Source organism: Melospiza georgiana, chromosome 6 (genome assembly GCF_028018845.1).
Source record: "Melospiza georgiana isolate bMelGeo1 chromosome 6, bMelGeo1.pri, whole genome shotgun sequence".
Lineage (NCBI taxonomy): Eukaryota > Metazoa > Chordata > Aves > Passeriformes > Passerellidae > Melospiza > Melospiza georgiana.
In genome coordinates this window covers 8517048-8532770 of record NC_080435.1, presented here as the reverse complement: position 1 = coordinate 8532770, position 15723 = coordinate 8517048, and the positions used below count along the sequence as shown (strand labels likewise).

The 15723-nt window shown below is 43.1% G+C and overlaps 1 protein-coding gene across 2 annotated transcripts in view; it reads left to right on the top strand.

Annotated features, from left to right (window-relative positions):
• The window catches only part of TSPAN18 (tetraspanin 18), a 119439-nt gene that overhangs the window by 101599 nt on the left and 2117 nt on the right, over window positions 1-15723 (top strand). For both annotated transcript variants that reach the window (XM_058025684.1, XM_058025685.1), the window contains 4 exons: window positions 4717-4791; window positions 10368-10466; window positions 11721-11900; window positions 14714-14797. In XM_058025684.1, coding sequence (XP_057881667.1) covers window positions 4717-4791; window positions 10368-10466; window positions 11721-11900; window positions 14714-14797 — 438 coding nt within the window. The remainder of the gene's footprint in view (window positions 1-4716; window positions 4792-10367; window positions 10467-11720; window positions 11901-14713; window positions 14798-15723) is intronic.

Sequence of the window (15723 nt, the reverse complement as noted above, 5' to 3'; positions counted from 1 at the left end):
CTTTTTTCTTTGTAAAATGTGGTCTTTTGTTTCTCCCAATGGGTCTGGTGGCACTTTGGCTTTGTTGTGGGTTTTGGTTTGGTTTTTTTTCTTTTTTAAAATCTCGGTCTTACTGTATTTTTAGGCTTGTGTCTTGCACAGCTGCTTCATGGTTCAAAAAAAGGCCTGTCTCTAACTTTAAACAGGACAGGAAAGTCCTCTTTCTTGACTGCAAACCCATCCTTTCCTAGAGATGAGTGTGGCTTTGCTGAGATAAATTCTCTCTGGCCCTTGGCTCCCATATGCCTTGAGTTCATAGCCTGCAAATGAGAGTCCTTTTGGGGAAGCTGCTCTGGGTTTGATTTCTAGTGATTCATCTCAGAAGTAAATCAGAAAAACAAATGTATCACCTGTGAAGCCTGTGGAGATCTGCTCAAAGGAACCTAATAAAATGGAAAGGATGAGGCCCAATGAGCCTGAAGTTATTTCAAAGCCTGTCCTTGTCAGATTAAGAAACTAAAAGTGAAGTTTGATGAGAAATGTTGCTGTAAGTGAAGGGGGGAGTAATATTTTCAGTCTGCTGCACACAGACTGGTGACCTGGCTGGAAAAATGGAGCTCTGGGCCATGTTCTTTCCTGATATACCAGCTTTTACAGGTTTGAATGTTTCTCCATGTATTTTAGTTATACTCCAGTACACTCAATTTTGTGGTTATTACTTTTCTTACTCCTAGAGGTTGTTCTGAGCCCTGCTACTTTATTTATTTACCTTCATTATTATTTTATTTTGAATGAAGTGTGAGAAAAATATGAGCTGGAAGTAATGCCCCAGACTAGGAGAAACTCTAAAAGTAATTACTGGATAAGGAATTACTGTTCTATTTTGATCCATCAGATTTTCAAGGGCTTTTTGTATCAACACCAACTTAGCTAAACAGCCAGCCATCTCATGTTCAGCAGTGTGAAACACTTGGATGAGGACCTGGGAGAAGAAATATGTTTCTAACTTCTTTTTTGGGGCCACAGCAGCTGATGCTAAAATCAGCCAATCTTAAAACATCTGTGAAACGCAAAGTCTGATAGGAGTAAGTTTTAGACACTGGATAGGCAAAAGATTCATGACTGTATGCCAGAGGGACTGGGAACACTTGCAAGACAGAGAGTGTAAGTCTTTGTGGGTGTGGTGCCTGGGGAGAAGTTGCTAGATCAAATCAAGTCCACTTACAAAGTTGTTAAAGAATTGATGAGCCAGAGAGCTGCTTGAGTGAGATTTCAGTGATGCATAATGCATGCCTGAAGCTTTTAGGCCAAATGTAAACAGAAGATAGAGGGGACAAGAGAGATTCATGTTTCCTAGGTTCTGGTTTCAGTGTTTGCAAGGACTTTTATTTTTCATTAAGCTTGCTTGTATTTTGGTGAAAAGTAACCCCATCACTATGGAACCTAACATGTTGCATTAAGCACAAGGCTGTGAGGATTTCCTGGCATTTGGACCTGACTCACAGAAACAAAAAGGAACAAACAGTGGCCTGCAAATCATACATTGAATGACTTGTACTGAAGGTCCTCTGACTGCAAAACAACACTGTAAAAATCAGAATCCAAAGTACTACTGAATGTACAACATTGTGTACCAAGGGACTGAATTCAGCTCTGTTAAAAGAAGAGCCCGTGTTAGCTTCATTTGGCTTAGTTTCAAATGCAGACATCCTGTTTTGCACTCCTGTAAAATGGATATAGTATCCCCTCCAATTTCTCAGCATGAGAATGCAGGTCCAGGTCCTTTGAGTTAAAGACAGTTGATGCTTTTTTGGAACAGCAGTTCTGAAACTGGAACATAGGATGAGTTATGAAAAATAAACAAAAAGCATTAATTTGTGGAAACTTCTGATAGACCACTTCTGTGAAAACTCCTGTAACCATCACTTGGAGCTGAGGCAAAATTTTTGACCAGTATGAGAGATTCCATTTCTTAGGATGTTCACTTTGGATGTGGGGAGTACCCATGTTCAAAAGTCAAGAATCAAGCCTGAATTTAAATGTGAGGTTATTGTGTCCCAGGCATTAACCAGCTGGCTCCTTTGTGCTCTCACATATCAGTAATCAATTTAATTTTTGGAAGGAAAACACGTTAAGCAGATTTTGACCCTTCAAATGCAGAATGGGAGTAAGTTCTGAAACACTGATGATCCATCTTTTTCTCATCAACCCTAATGGCTGCTTGTGAGTTTTTTCCTACTGTAACTTACAAATCTGTAATGCAGAGTGCACAATATAAGTGTAAATCAGTTTGGGAATGATAATGAAGCTTATCACAGATAATCTGGGAATGACTGCTTCCACTTCTGCACAGACCTGTGCTGGAGCTTGGGTGAACATGTGCCTCCCAGTAATCAGTAAATGAAATGCAATTAGCAGGGTGATGGGATTAATCACTTGATCACCACCTTAGACCTTAGTGACTATGCTGAGATCCCTTGATGGATGATGATGTGAATTTGCAAAGCGTCGTTCATTCTCATCACTTGTTCTTTGCCCTCCTGTGGTGAAATTAAAACAGTCTCTGAGCAGGGAAAAAAAGAAGCCACACAGAAAACTCCAGCATTAAGAATAAATTAGAGAGTTAACTAGTTCAGTAAAATCAAGCAACAGCATGCTGTTAAAACCCAAAAATCCCTGCTCATCTGACTTTTCTTCTTTTTTCATTTGAGCCCAGGCTCCTTTTCTTTTTTTTCTGCTGCAAAAGCAGGAAGACAAATGTGATAGGGTGGTGCATGTGCTTTTCCAGTGGGGAAAAATCACTTAAAGCTCTGATAATTGACAACAAAACAACATTTTGCCTATTCCAAGCATATAGTTTGAATTCTTTCTCCACTATTGAAGTGCACAATGCACAGCCTTTCAGACAGTGTTTATAAATAATCGCTTGGGGATCACAATAGTACTTCTGGCCCTGTCTGCCTGTTTTCTGTTTCAGAAAGACCTTCTATAAACTTCTCTCTCTCACACACACAAATCCAGACTTCTCTTGTGTTTATTTTTACTTGTTGCTTCATCTATCTTCACTGGTAACATGTACCAAGTTTATTACCCTCTACATGATGTGGTCTTACAGGGTTCTCCGCTCACTTTTGCCTTTCTCACACAATGCCTAAATCTGAGTTAATGTCTTAACATTTACTCAGTTCTGTAAAATAATCTCAAAGTCTGTGAGCAAATTGTCGGCCTGTTTGAATTTTAGGCAGGCTGATTCAAATGGTAATTTCTCTTTGTGGCAATAAGAATGTTAAAATTGTCCACCTAGTTCGGACTTATAGTTACTCAAGTCCATGATCTTCTCTACAAGAATAAATGCCATTTCGGGAGAGAGTATGAATCTATCCACTTACTTCTCTGTTCCTATAGCTATTCCTCAGCATCAGCATTCATTGTTTTAAGGATGTTAAATGGCACATCCCTGTTGGTTCTTTTTACTGGTTTGTAATGATTGAAGCAGCATCAAATTAGCTCAAGGCATCAGTGTCAATGAGAACTGGCCACAAGAGCAGGCAGAATCTGAAGTGGAAGCCCACAAGAGTCCCATCACTCTTCCTGGGCTGGAGACACTCCCGAGTACCTGAGTGTTCTGGGTAGACAAGGTGGTCCCAGGAACAGCGCCCTCCCAGCAGCATGTCAGTCTCTGGGGATGAGACCTCTGAAGTGCATCTGATTTACTTCTCTGGGGTGGGGGGTGAAGGTACAGAGGATCACCCAGGCTTGGTAACCTCACCTAAACAAGGTGCCTTAGGCAAGACTGAAAACCAAACTTTTAGATTGAAGCAGCGGAAGGTTGCAAAGGCAACAGAATGAAATATAGTTCCAGCTTAGATTGGACAGCCATGTGCCTCTCTGTTTTGCTTTCCTTCCCTTTTTGTAAAATTATGATTACATAAGTGTGAAGAGTTTTACTCCAACCTGGAGGCCTGTTTCCTTTTTACTATCTTTTGATGGGCAGGCTGTGCTTTCTGTCAAGTCTGCAGCATGTCCTTATCTTAAGGATGTGAATATGCACACTTTGGATACCATACAAGACAGGGATGATACTTGCATAACCAAATTAAATTATTGTGGCATGTTATCAACTTTCTGTAGAGGTCCTGTGTGGTTAGTACTTCACTCAGTGCAACCCCATTGTGTGGGGAGGAATTTAACCAAGGTTAATTTTGTCCTGAAATGAAAACAGTCCATTTTAGGTCATAGGTATAAATATTTGAGGGTATGTTCCACTTCCTCCTTCCACACAAGAGAAGCTGTGATTATATTACAGTAAAACTGTGTTGTTTGTATTGTAATCAGGGGTGTGTGTGTGCATTGACATGTGATACCTATACTTGTGTCTGGACAGCTTAACCTCTGTGAGCATGTCCTCAATTTATATAACTTTTCCATCAAAGCAGGCTTTACTGTTTTAACCTGGTGCAGGTTTATCAGGGGATGCTCTGGGTTCTGTAACCTTATACACTTTTACTCATTAGAACCAGGCAAAAGTGCCACAAGCTCCCATGTCCTGTGATGAGGTCAGAGAGGGAATGTCTGCTTCAAGTGACTCTCTCATACAGTTTCTTAATTTTCAGGGGGGAAAAACAAGTTTCCTCAGTTATTTTTTCCATCTATTGGTGATCAGCAAAACTCTGTATTCCTACTACCTATTGCAGACAGTTAATGCTATGTTTGTGGTTTTTATCTTCTCTTTTCCAGTTCTTCATGTTTATTTTGCTAATCTTCCTGGCGGAGCTTTCAGCTGCAATCCTGGCTTTTATATTCAGAGAAAACGTAAGTATCTGATGGTGGGCAATGGGGTTATACACAACTGGAGCAGAGTGTTAGACAGTGGTTGATTTGTCTGTAGAGTGGCTGTTTCAAACATATCAGCAAACCTTGTTCATTACTAGCCTGTCTGCAGAACTGCCAGCACGTCAGGGAATGTCAACTAACCTGGCTGGTGCAGGATGGGGAGTTTATGGTGACACAGTTATCCCTGAAATTTTTAGAGTTTTTTAAAGTCTTCCTGACTCTCTTGCAGCCAAACTAGCTGCACATTCCATCAGAGAGAAGTTTTATGATAAAAGTCACACTGCAATTAAAAGCAACTATTTTCCTTTTTCAATATAATATGGGTTTAATATTAATTGTTGAAAATGCCTGTTTTCCAGACAGAGCTGATGCTTGCTCTGCAGTGCAAAAAATCTCTTACAAATCTTCTAATCATATTAATTCTTGATCTTCCGTGTTCTGCTGCTCACCAGACTCCTACCAATGTTGCTTGTAAGATATTCCCCCAACTAGCCCTAAGCAAGTCCCACCCCACTTATTGCCCTGCTTAGATTTGTCCTTGTCTCCAAAGCTTCATATGATGTAGCCTTTCTCTATTCTTCTGCAATGAATATTGTTACCTGGCCATCATCCCTGCCCTGGGCTAGTGGTAAACTTCTGTTACAGTAGTAGTAACCACAGTCTCATTTCTTTCTCTAAACAGCAAAGGTCTGTGGACTTTTTTTCATGCTCACAAGTATGCAAAGGAGAGCCTGGCTGAAGTAGGTCCATCCTTCTTGGAATGATGGGTGTGAAAAAACATTGGCTGGTAGGGGTGGTCACTAGTGACTGTTAATATTTGTTTTGCTTGTTTTGCCTCTGCCAGTAGCAAGAGAACATGCAGCACATTTGCTGTACTGAGCGTGAGAGAAATGTGGCAGGAGCAAAGAAGGGGCCATGTATAATGATGATTTTCTTAAAGCAGTATATTATTCTAATGGTATTCATTTTTGATAGAAAAGAATCAAAACTTAGGAAGCTCACAGCAAGAGAGTGTGGTATTTGTATAGTAGGATGGCCTTGGGAGGAGGTAGTGAGAGGGGCTTTCTTCTATTTATGAGCTGGTGGTCTTTTGTCTTTGCCTCAGATCTGAAGGCAGTGGTGGAGAGATGGCACTCTGCACATAGAATGAGTACCCCATTCCAGTTTAGGCTTTTAGACCATGCTCTTATGGAAACACCTATAAACATATTGCAGTATGTGGTGTCTGGTGGTCATTACAGCTCTGCTGCTGGGAGTTTTTAGAGAATTCCTTTGTGACAGAGACGGAACACGGTCCCTGGGGACCAGGGGCTGGGCAAGCAGCTCCCAGCTGATGGCTCCTACCTCCCTCCTTCTCTGTGGGAAACTGGTAAAAGGTACAAGAAACTGCCCAGGCTTGCTGCAAGTCCTGGGATTGTCCTCCTGCTTACAGCTTGCTTCTGGGCAAAGCATTGGTACCTTCCACTCCCACGTAAGATCATGTTATCTTGCAAGATAAGGTCACAGTGGTTATTCTAGACTTCTGTGGCATCTGGCAGTGTTTTGTGAGAAAATACTTGAAGGGCAACAAACTTCTATCTTTCTTGAGCTTGTCTCCTTGTTTGTAGCACCAGCTTCCCACTCTGTCAGAATGATTGACAGGAAGGGCTTAAATGAGAAGGAATGAAGAACGTCAGATCTCAGCAAAGCTGGAGATGGCTCTATGCAGAAGTCAAACTTGATCTGCGAGTTCTTGTGGTTTGTTCTCTCCTCAGAGATAAAAAATACACCATTGTTTTGGCGTTGCTGTATATTGTGGAGGTAGCTTGTCTGACTTGGAAGCTACTTGTGGCCAATTTAGCTGTCACCTCTAGTTAGGGTGAGCTATACGGATGTACAGAGGTGGTCTTTCATTGATCCCATGGTGGGAAGAATACTTCCCAGTAGCAATTTAAAGCCAAGATCAGATTTGCTTTTCTCTTTCTTGTGAAATATATTACTTTCAGGGCATGTGATGGCAAATGCACACTTAGCCAATTTAAATTTCTTCGAAGCTTACCAAGCAAGATTCTGTGATGGTTGCTGCACCAGTCCTTATGGCTGTGGCCTCTCTGCGTGTGTAAAATGAGACAAAAGATACACTTTATCTGTTTGCTTTACAGATAATGTTCAGTGCAGCTTTCTCTTGCATAGTTTTACACTCAAACCAGCTCCCAAACAGTCAATGGGGTTAAATTATTAACAGCTAAGGGAGTGAGAGAAATCAAGTGACAAAAATAGGGGAGAAAAGATGTTTTCTGCTGAGATTTGACATGAGAGGAAGAGTCAGTGAAGCAGAGAAAGGTGGTGGGGTAAGTGAAGATGGTGTTCACAAAGGTGAACTACTGTGATCTGCAAGTCCAGCTGCACTTCCAAAGAGCTATTTAAAAACAGTCTCTGAAGAAGAAGGCTGCTGTTAATTAGCTAGGTGATTACCAGAGTTTGTCTTCCTTAGAAAAGGAGGTTTTGGGGGTGGAGAACCCTTTATCATCTAGAAGAGTTTCCATAAAATAATGACTTTCATGGACACTAGAGAGAGACTCTGAAAGAGCAATAGGAATTGCTCTTTATATGCCATTGAGAGGTCTGGATGGGAAAAACCTTGGAGGGATATTTGATTCTTAGTGAACTGTCTTAGCAAGCAAGAAAGCAGGATGGTAGTGAAGAGAAGAGTCCAGTGGCAGGCTTTGGGTGGAGTCCAGATGTTTGGATTTTTAGCTCCAGTTCTAACACAAAATAAGAAAGCCACCTTAGACACTAGTTGCCTCTATGTCCTCAGACATAAGGCAAAAGCTAAAGATGTGAACCTTCCTCAGCTGAGCAGAGGTGTCTCAGATGGAAGGCATGGTGGGAGAGGGAAGTGCAGCACTGGTGCCTGCACCTCCATGCCCTGCACTGTGCCAGACCCAGCAGAATGCTCCAGGCTGATGTAGATGGGCAGGAGTGTGTCCTGTTCCCCAAGCAGGCACCATGAAGGCAGCTTCTTGCACAGCACTCAGTATCCTTGAGGAGGCTGTGACCTTCCTGGGCAGTGCCAGCATGCCTGGGTTGTGCAGAAATGCCCACCTTTTTCTAAACCCCTTTCATCTGGCTGCACTAATCCCAGCAAAGCTATTTTCTGACCAGTGTGACAGAGCAGTGTCACTTCATTCACTGCCATGTAAATGTATGCGTGCATGTGCTGCACTGGAGGCGCCCCGCCCAGAACACAGCTGAAGGGCTCTTATTGTTCATGGCTGTGGCTGCCACCACTGTGTTGTCAAAGCCTGTGTGGAGCTCTAGTTTTATCAGTAGATGCTGTGCTCCTTTCTGAATGGTTCTTGCCATAAAAGTCCAATGTGCACTGATCTCATCAGGGCCGGTACTTGTTTCAGCTAGAGGAGGGCCCTGGGCATGGCAATAGGACTGTCTTATTTCATCCTCCTTTGTCAGCAATTTTTTAAAACAGGATTTTTTTTTTCTTTTTGGCCCCATTCTTCTGAATTTGAGATGCTCAGGATAAGCAGTTTTAAGACCAACAAAATGGAATCAGTTATTTTCCTGGCAAATGTACTCTTCCAGCACTAGGCTTTGTTTTCAGCCAAGTGTTGTAAAAATCACACACAAACTCTGAACAATTTCCTCTGGGATTGCTGCTGTCAAAATAAAGGTTTCACTTTATTTTTAAATTACTCTTTTGTTTTAGACCCCAACAAAGGCAGCCGGCTGGGATTATTACCAGCAGTAATATCAGTTTCAAAGTGTGTGCTTCAGGAACAGACGAGCATCAAAAAAATGTGCTTCTGTCTGCAGGGTTGGGTGCTTCCTGGATAAAGTACTCAGAGAAAGGGAAGGAAAGGAGAACACCGAGGACATATTTCATATTTCTGCATCTTCTAACGTCACCTTCCTTCAGTGCACCAAATTCCCAAAAATGCCATGTCCTCTGGTATTTTAATGTTCAAAAGCAAAAAAATTAGTTAATATCTGTGACTAAAAAGTAATTTAGGAATTAAATAGTATAACTAATTAAAGGTAGTGAGATTGAGCTAATGGCATGATTCAAGCATTTGTGACAAAGTTTTACCCAGTACTGATGTAGTAATTACATTTGACCTTTGTTTGTATTTGTAAAAGAGAAGCCAATATTAGGTGGTATCCAGGGTCTTTTAAAAAGTCACTAGAGTGGGGTTTTTGTCCTTAAATTTTGTAATACAAATGAAACAAACAGTTTTATGCTTGTGCTTTTGTGCCCACCCATAGAGCTCATACATATGTATGTGTATGTGAGATATTTCACGTTGCATATCAAGAACCTGAAACCAGCTTGTAGCAGTCTCTGTTACTGCGTCAGCAGTGCTGTATGAACAACAGGGGGGAATAGAAAGGGTATTTTTCAGGCAGCTTAATTCCTGATCCTACAAATATGCAACATCACAGCAAGCGCTGCAGCCAGCCAAGGCCAGCCCCCTTCGCTGTGGCTTTTGCAGCGGCAGAAGATTTTGTCTGTTTGGATCACAAATCACAAGACATTCTGGAGAAGGGACCACACAAGTCTAGATCTATTGGGAATGTGAAAGAGGATTTCTTGAAGTTTTTGTCCTGAAGTGACAGAAAGGCAACAAGATTGAACTGGGATGTTCAGTTTAACATGATTATTAGGATTGTATGTTCACTATTTCTCCAGAGACTCATCCTAAGTAAATGTAATTTCAAGGTGTCTAACTTCTCAAGAAGACTCTGGAACAAATTGTTTGTGCATTTAATCTGTTTTACTGTAAATATAGACAGGGGTAAATGAAATTCCAATAATTTATATTGTTGACTTTTGGAAAAATGTTTACATTATCTAAATATAAAGAGGGTTTTTTTCCTTCATGTATACAGGTTAATTTAGATAATCAAAAGCATTGTCAAGCAAATAGCGTTTTTTCTGATTCATAAGATGACTTGACTAGTTCCTATTAATGAATTTTTTTTACTTTATAATTTCTATAAAGTTTCATGTTAAGGCTTCATTCTGCTTTCTCACGTATTGAAGTAAATGCAGAGCAGTTCCTCTATTGTTAGTAGGAAGTTAACTGGTTTGACTGAAAAGTGGAGGGGAAAATCAAGCTTTGCTTGCAGACCTCATGAAACATAGCAAGTGAAAATACCGTTTGGATGTGGATTTGACAATCTTTCTAAACTCTGGTTCTGGCCTGTTTCAATTTATTAAATACTTTCAAATAGTGCTGAAAATTAAAAAACAACAACAACAACAACAAACCCCAAGAAAAACTAAAACCAACCAACATTTAAGTGTAAACATTTTTTTAGAAGTACAGATATAGTTTAGTCTCTGACTTTAATGAGTAACAGTTGTACTCAACAGGTACCCTTCACCCTCTACATAGATATGGCTCAGCCAATGGCTTTTCACATGTTTCTTCTCTGAAGTTTGCAAAAAAAAGCAGAACAAACCCAAAACCACAAAGAACACCCATCATTCATAGAAGGGAGCTTTGTGAAAGGTGTTGGCAATAGCCTTTACATTTCTACCTGTCTGTGCATTTCAGCTGACCAGAGAGTTCTTCACCAAGGAGCTGAAGAAGCACTACCAGAGGAACAACGACACGGACGTCTTCTCTTCCACCTGGAACTCTGTTATGATCACAGTGAGTCAGACCACGCCAGTCCCATTCTGCCCGTGGTCAGTGGCCACAACAGACTGCTCAGCCCACACCCTCAGCTCTCCCAGGGTCAGCCTGCTTCAACCATCCTGTCATGTCCAGCCTAGCACCAGGGCTTGTGGTTGAAGGGAGGTGAGACTTTGGCTGGCAGTCAGTCTTTCTCAAATGGAGCTGCCACCAGTCCTGAGAGAGACACTCCTACTGACTGCATCAGGGTCACCTGATTTGCCAAAGTCTTAGGCATTGGAGTACCCTCACTTTTCAAAGATTGGGCACAGAGAGCAGTGGAGGTGTCTGCAACTGGGTATCACTGCATTTGCTCTGGGCCTTTCACTTTGCAGACTGCTTTGAAATTATTCCCAGCCAACAGCAGCCAAAAGCTGGCATTAACTTGTGTTTTGTAGTTAACAGCAGCTTAGGCAGGAGTGTGCCTAATGATGTATTTTCACTACAGAAATATTAGCTATCAAAACTGACTTTGCTATTACACCCATAATTGGGCAGGTTACAGGTCGACTGTCATTAGAACTGCAGTTGTTATTACCTACCACAAGGAATTCAATCTATGTGTGTGAGAGTGTGTGTGTGTGTGTGTGTGTGTGTGTATGTGTACACATGTGTTAGTGCTCTGTACACCCCATGGTGTATACCTTCAGGAGTGAAAAGCAGAATGTCAGCTTCTGCAGATGAAAAGTCAATTTTAATCTTAAAAGGAAAGGATGATTGCTGCCCTTCATGCTGATTCAGGACTTTAATAAAGACATTTCCTTTTGGTGACAGAAAGGAGACGGAGTCAGAGTATGACTTGAATCCTTAAAAAGCATCTGACTGGAATCCTAAAGAGGGACCTTACTCAAATCACCTAGCAATGCCTTTGAGCAGCAACAATTCTGGCCATTAGCTATGAGGAGAAGGGGTGGTTGGGAGCCTGGGTCATACTGCTGGGTGATCTCAAGTCATTCTGGATATGCCCCAAAGCCCTGTGTAGTTTGCAGCAATACTCCCAGTAGCACCTTAGAATCTACAGTATGACATAGAAACATTGGGACTTCATAAAGCTTCATTGAAACAGAAGCTCCAAGGAACAAGCACAACCCAATTCTTTGGAAGCAATAGCTGTTTTGTCCCTGCTTTGACTAAAACTTCGATCCCTACAGGAATAGGTATTAGATTTCCCAAGTTTGCTTTGAGGGAAAAGTGTCAATTCTATTTTCCTTTCTTCTGTGTGCCTCTCTCCAGTTTGCCTGCTGTGGAGTGAACGGACCAGAAGATTTTGAAGATATTCGTCACGTGCCATATTCTTCTTTGGAAAAGTCAACACCAGAGGCTTGCTGCCAGCGAGAGCTCCAGAGCCGGGAGGGGATGTTTGTCAACAAGGAAGCTTGTCTAGAAGGCATTGAGAGGTTTCAGAACCGGCAGGTAAGGGAGGCTGAACACTAGAAGAAGGAGCTTCACAGTGGGCAGAGATGGCTGTAGTGGTCTTGGGAAGCTGGTGAATCTGGCAGGTCCTGACTGTACCTCACATCCTAATTACACTCCTGCTGACAGCTTTTCAAGTGATAGCATATGATGATTTTGAAAATCTCCTTTCATTGCATACACTGCTAAGTCCATGTTGTGCAGTATCATCAGAAATACAAATATTTTCCTAAGGGATTGAGAAGTAAGGTGGAAATTTAGATCAGGTTCTGTTGTGTTAACAAAGGTTAGAACTACCTCTGAGAAGTTAATTAGCAAGCTAGCACAGGTCAGGTAGGATGGGATGGAGTTGGCTCTTCCTGCAGGAATGGTTCCAATTTAGTTCACAAAGACTCCTAATCAATATATACAATCAAAATATCAAGGGTTGAACAGCCACAGAAAACCATGTCTGTTTTCTAAGGAAGAGAATTTGGAAAGCTGCATTTCTCTGCTTCTTTACTCTTTACTGCAGAAAAAGGGCATTTCATATAGCTGTCTTCCAGTACCTGCAGGGACCCTACAAGAAAGCTGGAGAGACTTTTTACAAGGGCATGTAATGATAGGCCAAGGAGGAATTGCCTTACACTGAAAGAGTGTAGTTTTAGTCTAGATATTACAGAAGAAATTATTGACTGTGAGGATGGTAAGATGTGGAGAAAGGTTGTTCAGAGAACTTGTGGATGCCTCATCACTAGAAATGTTCATGGCCAGGTTGGATGGGGCTTTGAGCATCCTGGTCTAGTGGCAGTGGTTTGTAGCAGAGGGGTTGGAACTAGGTGATCTTTAGGGCCTGCCCAACCCAGACCATTCTATAGTTCTAATCTATGATTCTTTTGCCAGGCTTCTCTACTTGGCAATTTTTTGCAGTACTGGACTATGACAATACAGTCCATCCTATTGATGCAGGTTTAAGTTTCTTTCCAATGTCACCAAGATGTGATGTTTAAGAAGCTTTCCAGCAAAGTTCCTGATTGTGTTCACCTCAGCATTAGTTAAACCAAATGAGCTCTCTACTGACCATATGTACAAGCCTCCTTCTCCCTCCAGACTAGGCAGTGGTCCTCTTTTCAGCACTTAAGAGCAGATTGAGAAAGAGAGGAAAGGGTTTTGGAAGCAGCATGTCAACTGTTCCTTGACTGGCAGCTGGAAATGGTTGGCAAAGGCACCTTGGGTGAGAGATCATAGCAGACAGCACCATGCTGCTTCTGCCAGGTCTGATTGCTGGGAATAGATGGGGAGGAGAGAGATGACAGACAGCAGGGAGGGAAAGAGAAATGCATTGTGAGAAAGGGGGTTAAAGTTTTCCCTGAGTGGTAGTGCTGAAGCTTACCGTTTCCATTGAAAGGGAAGGCTTCCTGCAAGCCCATGTCACCAGAGTGTTGGTGGAAGAAGCTGTGTACACAGCAGATGTCATCAAGCACAGAGTGGTACACTTTGTAAAACAGGAGAGACAATCCCAAGCAACTGAGAGCTGAATTGAAGCTCTTGGGCCACCATGCTGGTAGGACAGTGCTGACACATTTGTGCTTGCTTGGGTTTGTAGCCAGCTGAGCAGAGCATGCTGAAGGCTGGGTTAAGGTTGGAGGTCTGGCAAGCACACAAATATTTGTTGCTGAGCTGGATGCTTTTCTCTGAAGATTTGGCTGAAACATGGCTGGAAGAAAGCTGATGCTGAGTGGTCTCGTGTTGGCAAGAGCATGGTTTTAACAGCTCAGTTACTGCCCCAGCAGTCTGGGTTCCCTGGGGTAGCCTCATGAATGGATCTTCTCCATGCCCTCCATCACTCTCCACCAGTTGTGCCTCACTCACAGTGAGCAGGGTGTGGCATGGATACAGGTACATAACTATTGTGCTGTCTTTGCAGTTCCAAGACTTTGGTGGAAGGGAAAAAAACAGGTGATGGAAATATCCTAGCAGTATAGATAGGATTAAAATGTATGTGTGGAGTATATTCTCAGTGGAGAGGAATCTGCTTTTCATATTGGACAAACTCCAATCTGCTTTTCTCTTTATGTTTGCAGAATTTTATTTTTTTTTATTTATTTTTTCTTTATGTTTGCAGAAATTTCCCAGTGGGTTGAAATTTTAGGCTGGGAAAACTGAGGCCAGGGTAAGCTAGTGATTTCCAGAAATATCCTGTAAACTTTCCAAGAAGATCTACCTGCTATTAATTGTATTAGCAACCATAAATTTAATTAAGGGTGATGGTGGCTATGCTTCATAAATGGAATAATTGCCATAGTGCATGGCCCTGAGTTCCTAATGAAATTCTTCTTCTATAGCAAGATCAGCAGGTGTTCAGCCAGCCTCTTTGGGGGGAAACACAGAGAAAAGGTCCTGGGTTGGTAAAGAGCTGCTGGCTGTGAGAGATGAATCAAGAATTTTCTGCCTTGACTTTAAATAAGTAATCCTTTTCTCTAGCCAGTCCGGGATGTCTGTCACCTGCAGTGTGTCCTTCCCTCTGTGCTTAGTCTCTGCCCTTTGCAGATGGAGCTCCTCTCTGTGCTGCTCCTCTCTGGCCTGCAGGAACTCACAGTTCCTCATGGTCAGTGAGGGTTGTGAACCACTCCCAGCACACTACAGCAACACCTTCCTCTTCCCCTGCACTGCCCCGTGCACCTCTGCCTCCTGTGCCGTGGGGTGAGGTGGTGAGAGGGGGCCAGGCTTGTGGTGCCTGGTCTGAGAGCACCTCGTGTCGTAGCAAGGGCTCTGCTGTGAGAACACCACAATGTGCTGCTCAGGTGTATCTCACCATGTTTTTTCTTCCCTAGGGATGCTACACCGTGATCCTGAACTCCTTTGAGACGTACGTGTACCTGGCAGGAGCTCTTGCCATCGGAGTGCTGGCAATTGAGGTACTGACTGTTGTGTGACTGGAACAAAGCAGTGTCAGTAAGGTGCCAGCAGCAAGGCAAAGAGGCAGCTGCTCCCCCTCGCCAGGGAAAGCTGCTCTGGCAAAGTGCAAGCAGGCTATCAGCTTGTGGATTTAATTGCCTGGAAAGAGGCTCCTTGAGCCTTTGACACAAAGAGCAGGGAAATAACGGGTGCCACACGCCTGCAGTGCCACCTCGTGCTGGGCCTGCACAGAGCTCATGCCCTGCCACACTGGCCACAGGGGCTTTGGGGACCTGGTGCTCTCCACAGGGCCCTGCACAGCCACCGCTCCCACTGCCACAGTGCCCCGGCCAGCTGACTAATCTGTCATTTGGTTAATGTGCTCAAACCCTGCCTGTGCTTTAAAACCTGTTTAGAGACTGAAAAGATGGGCTCCAGAGCACTTTCATTGTCCTGTATTAGTACCCACTTCTTTGGTGATGTCTCTGGAGAACAGGCATCCACCAGACATGTTTTTAGCCCAGAAATTATGTCTCTGTGGCATTGCAGAGAAAGGCTGGGTACTTTAAAAGCCCCCCATCTTGGGCAAAGGAGAGATCTGGGCAGAGGCGCAGCAGCCTCCCACAAAGGCTGTGCTGTGCCCATGCCAGGCAGTAGCAGAGATGTGCAGAGCAGGGACTGTGGATCCTGTGCCCCTGTGGCACCAAGGGCAGTTTCGGAATGAAGTCAGGCTGCTGCTGTAGCCACTAACAGTTTGGGGGGCAGGGAGGGGCAGAGGAGTTTTGCCACTGCCTCCTGTGGGTGGTATGGGTCCCCCTCTCTGCATCACTGACTGCTGGGTCGGAGGAAGCAATGGGGGTGGTCCCAGGGCCAGCGAGGGCTTTGCTGATCTTACGGAAGATGCAGCTGACATTTATGGTTCTCTGTTTTGTTTTTGCTCTCTTCT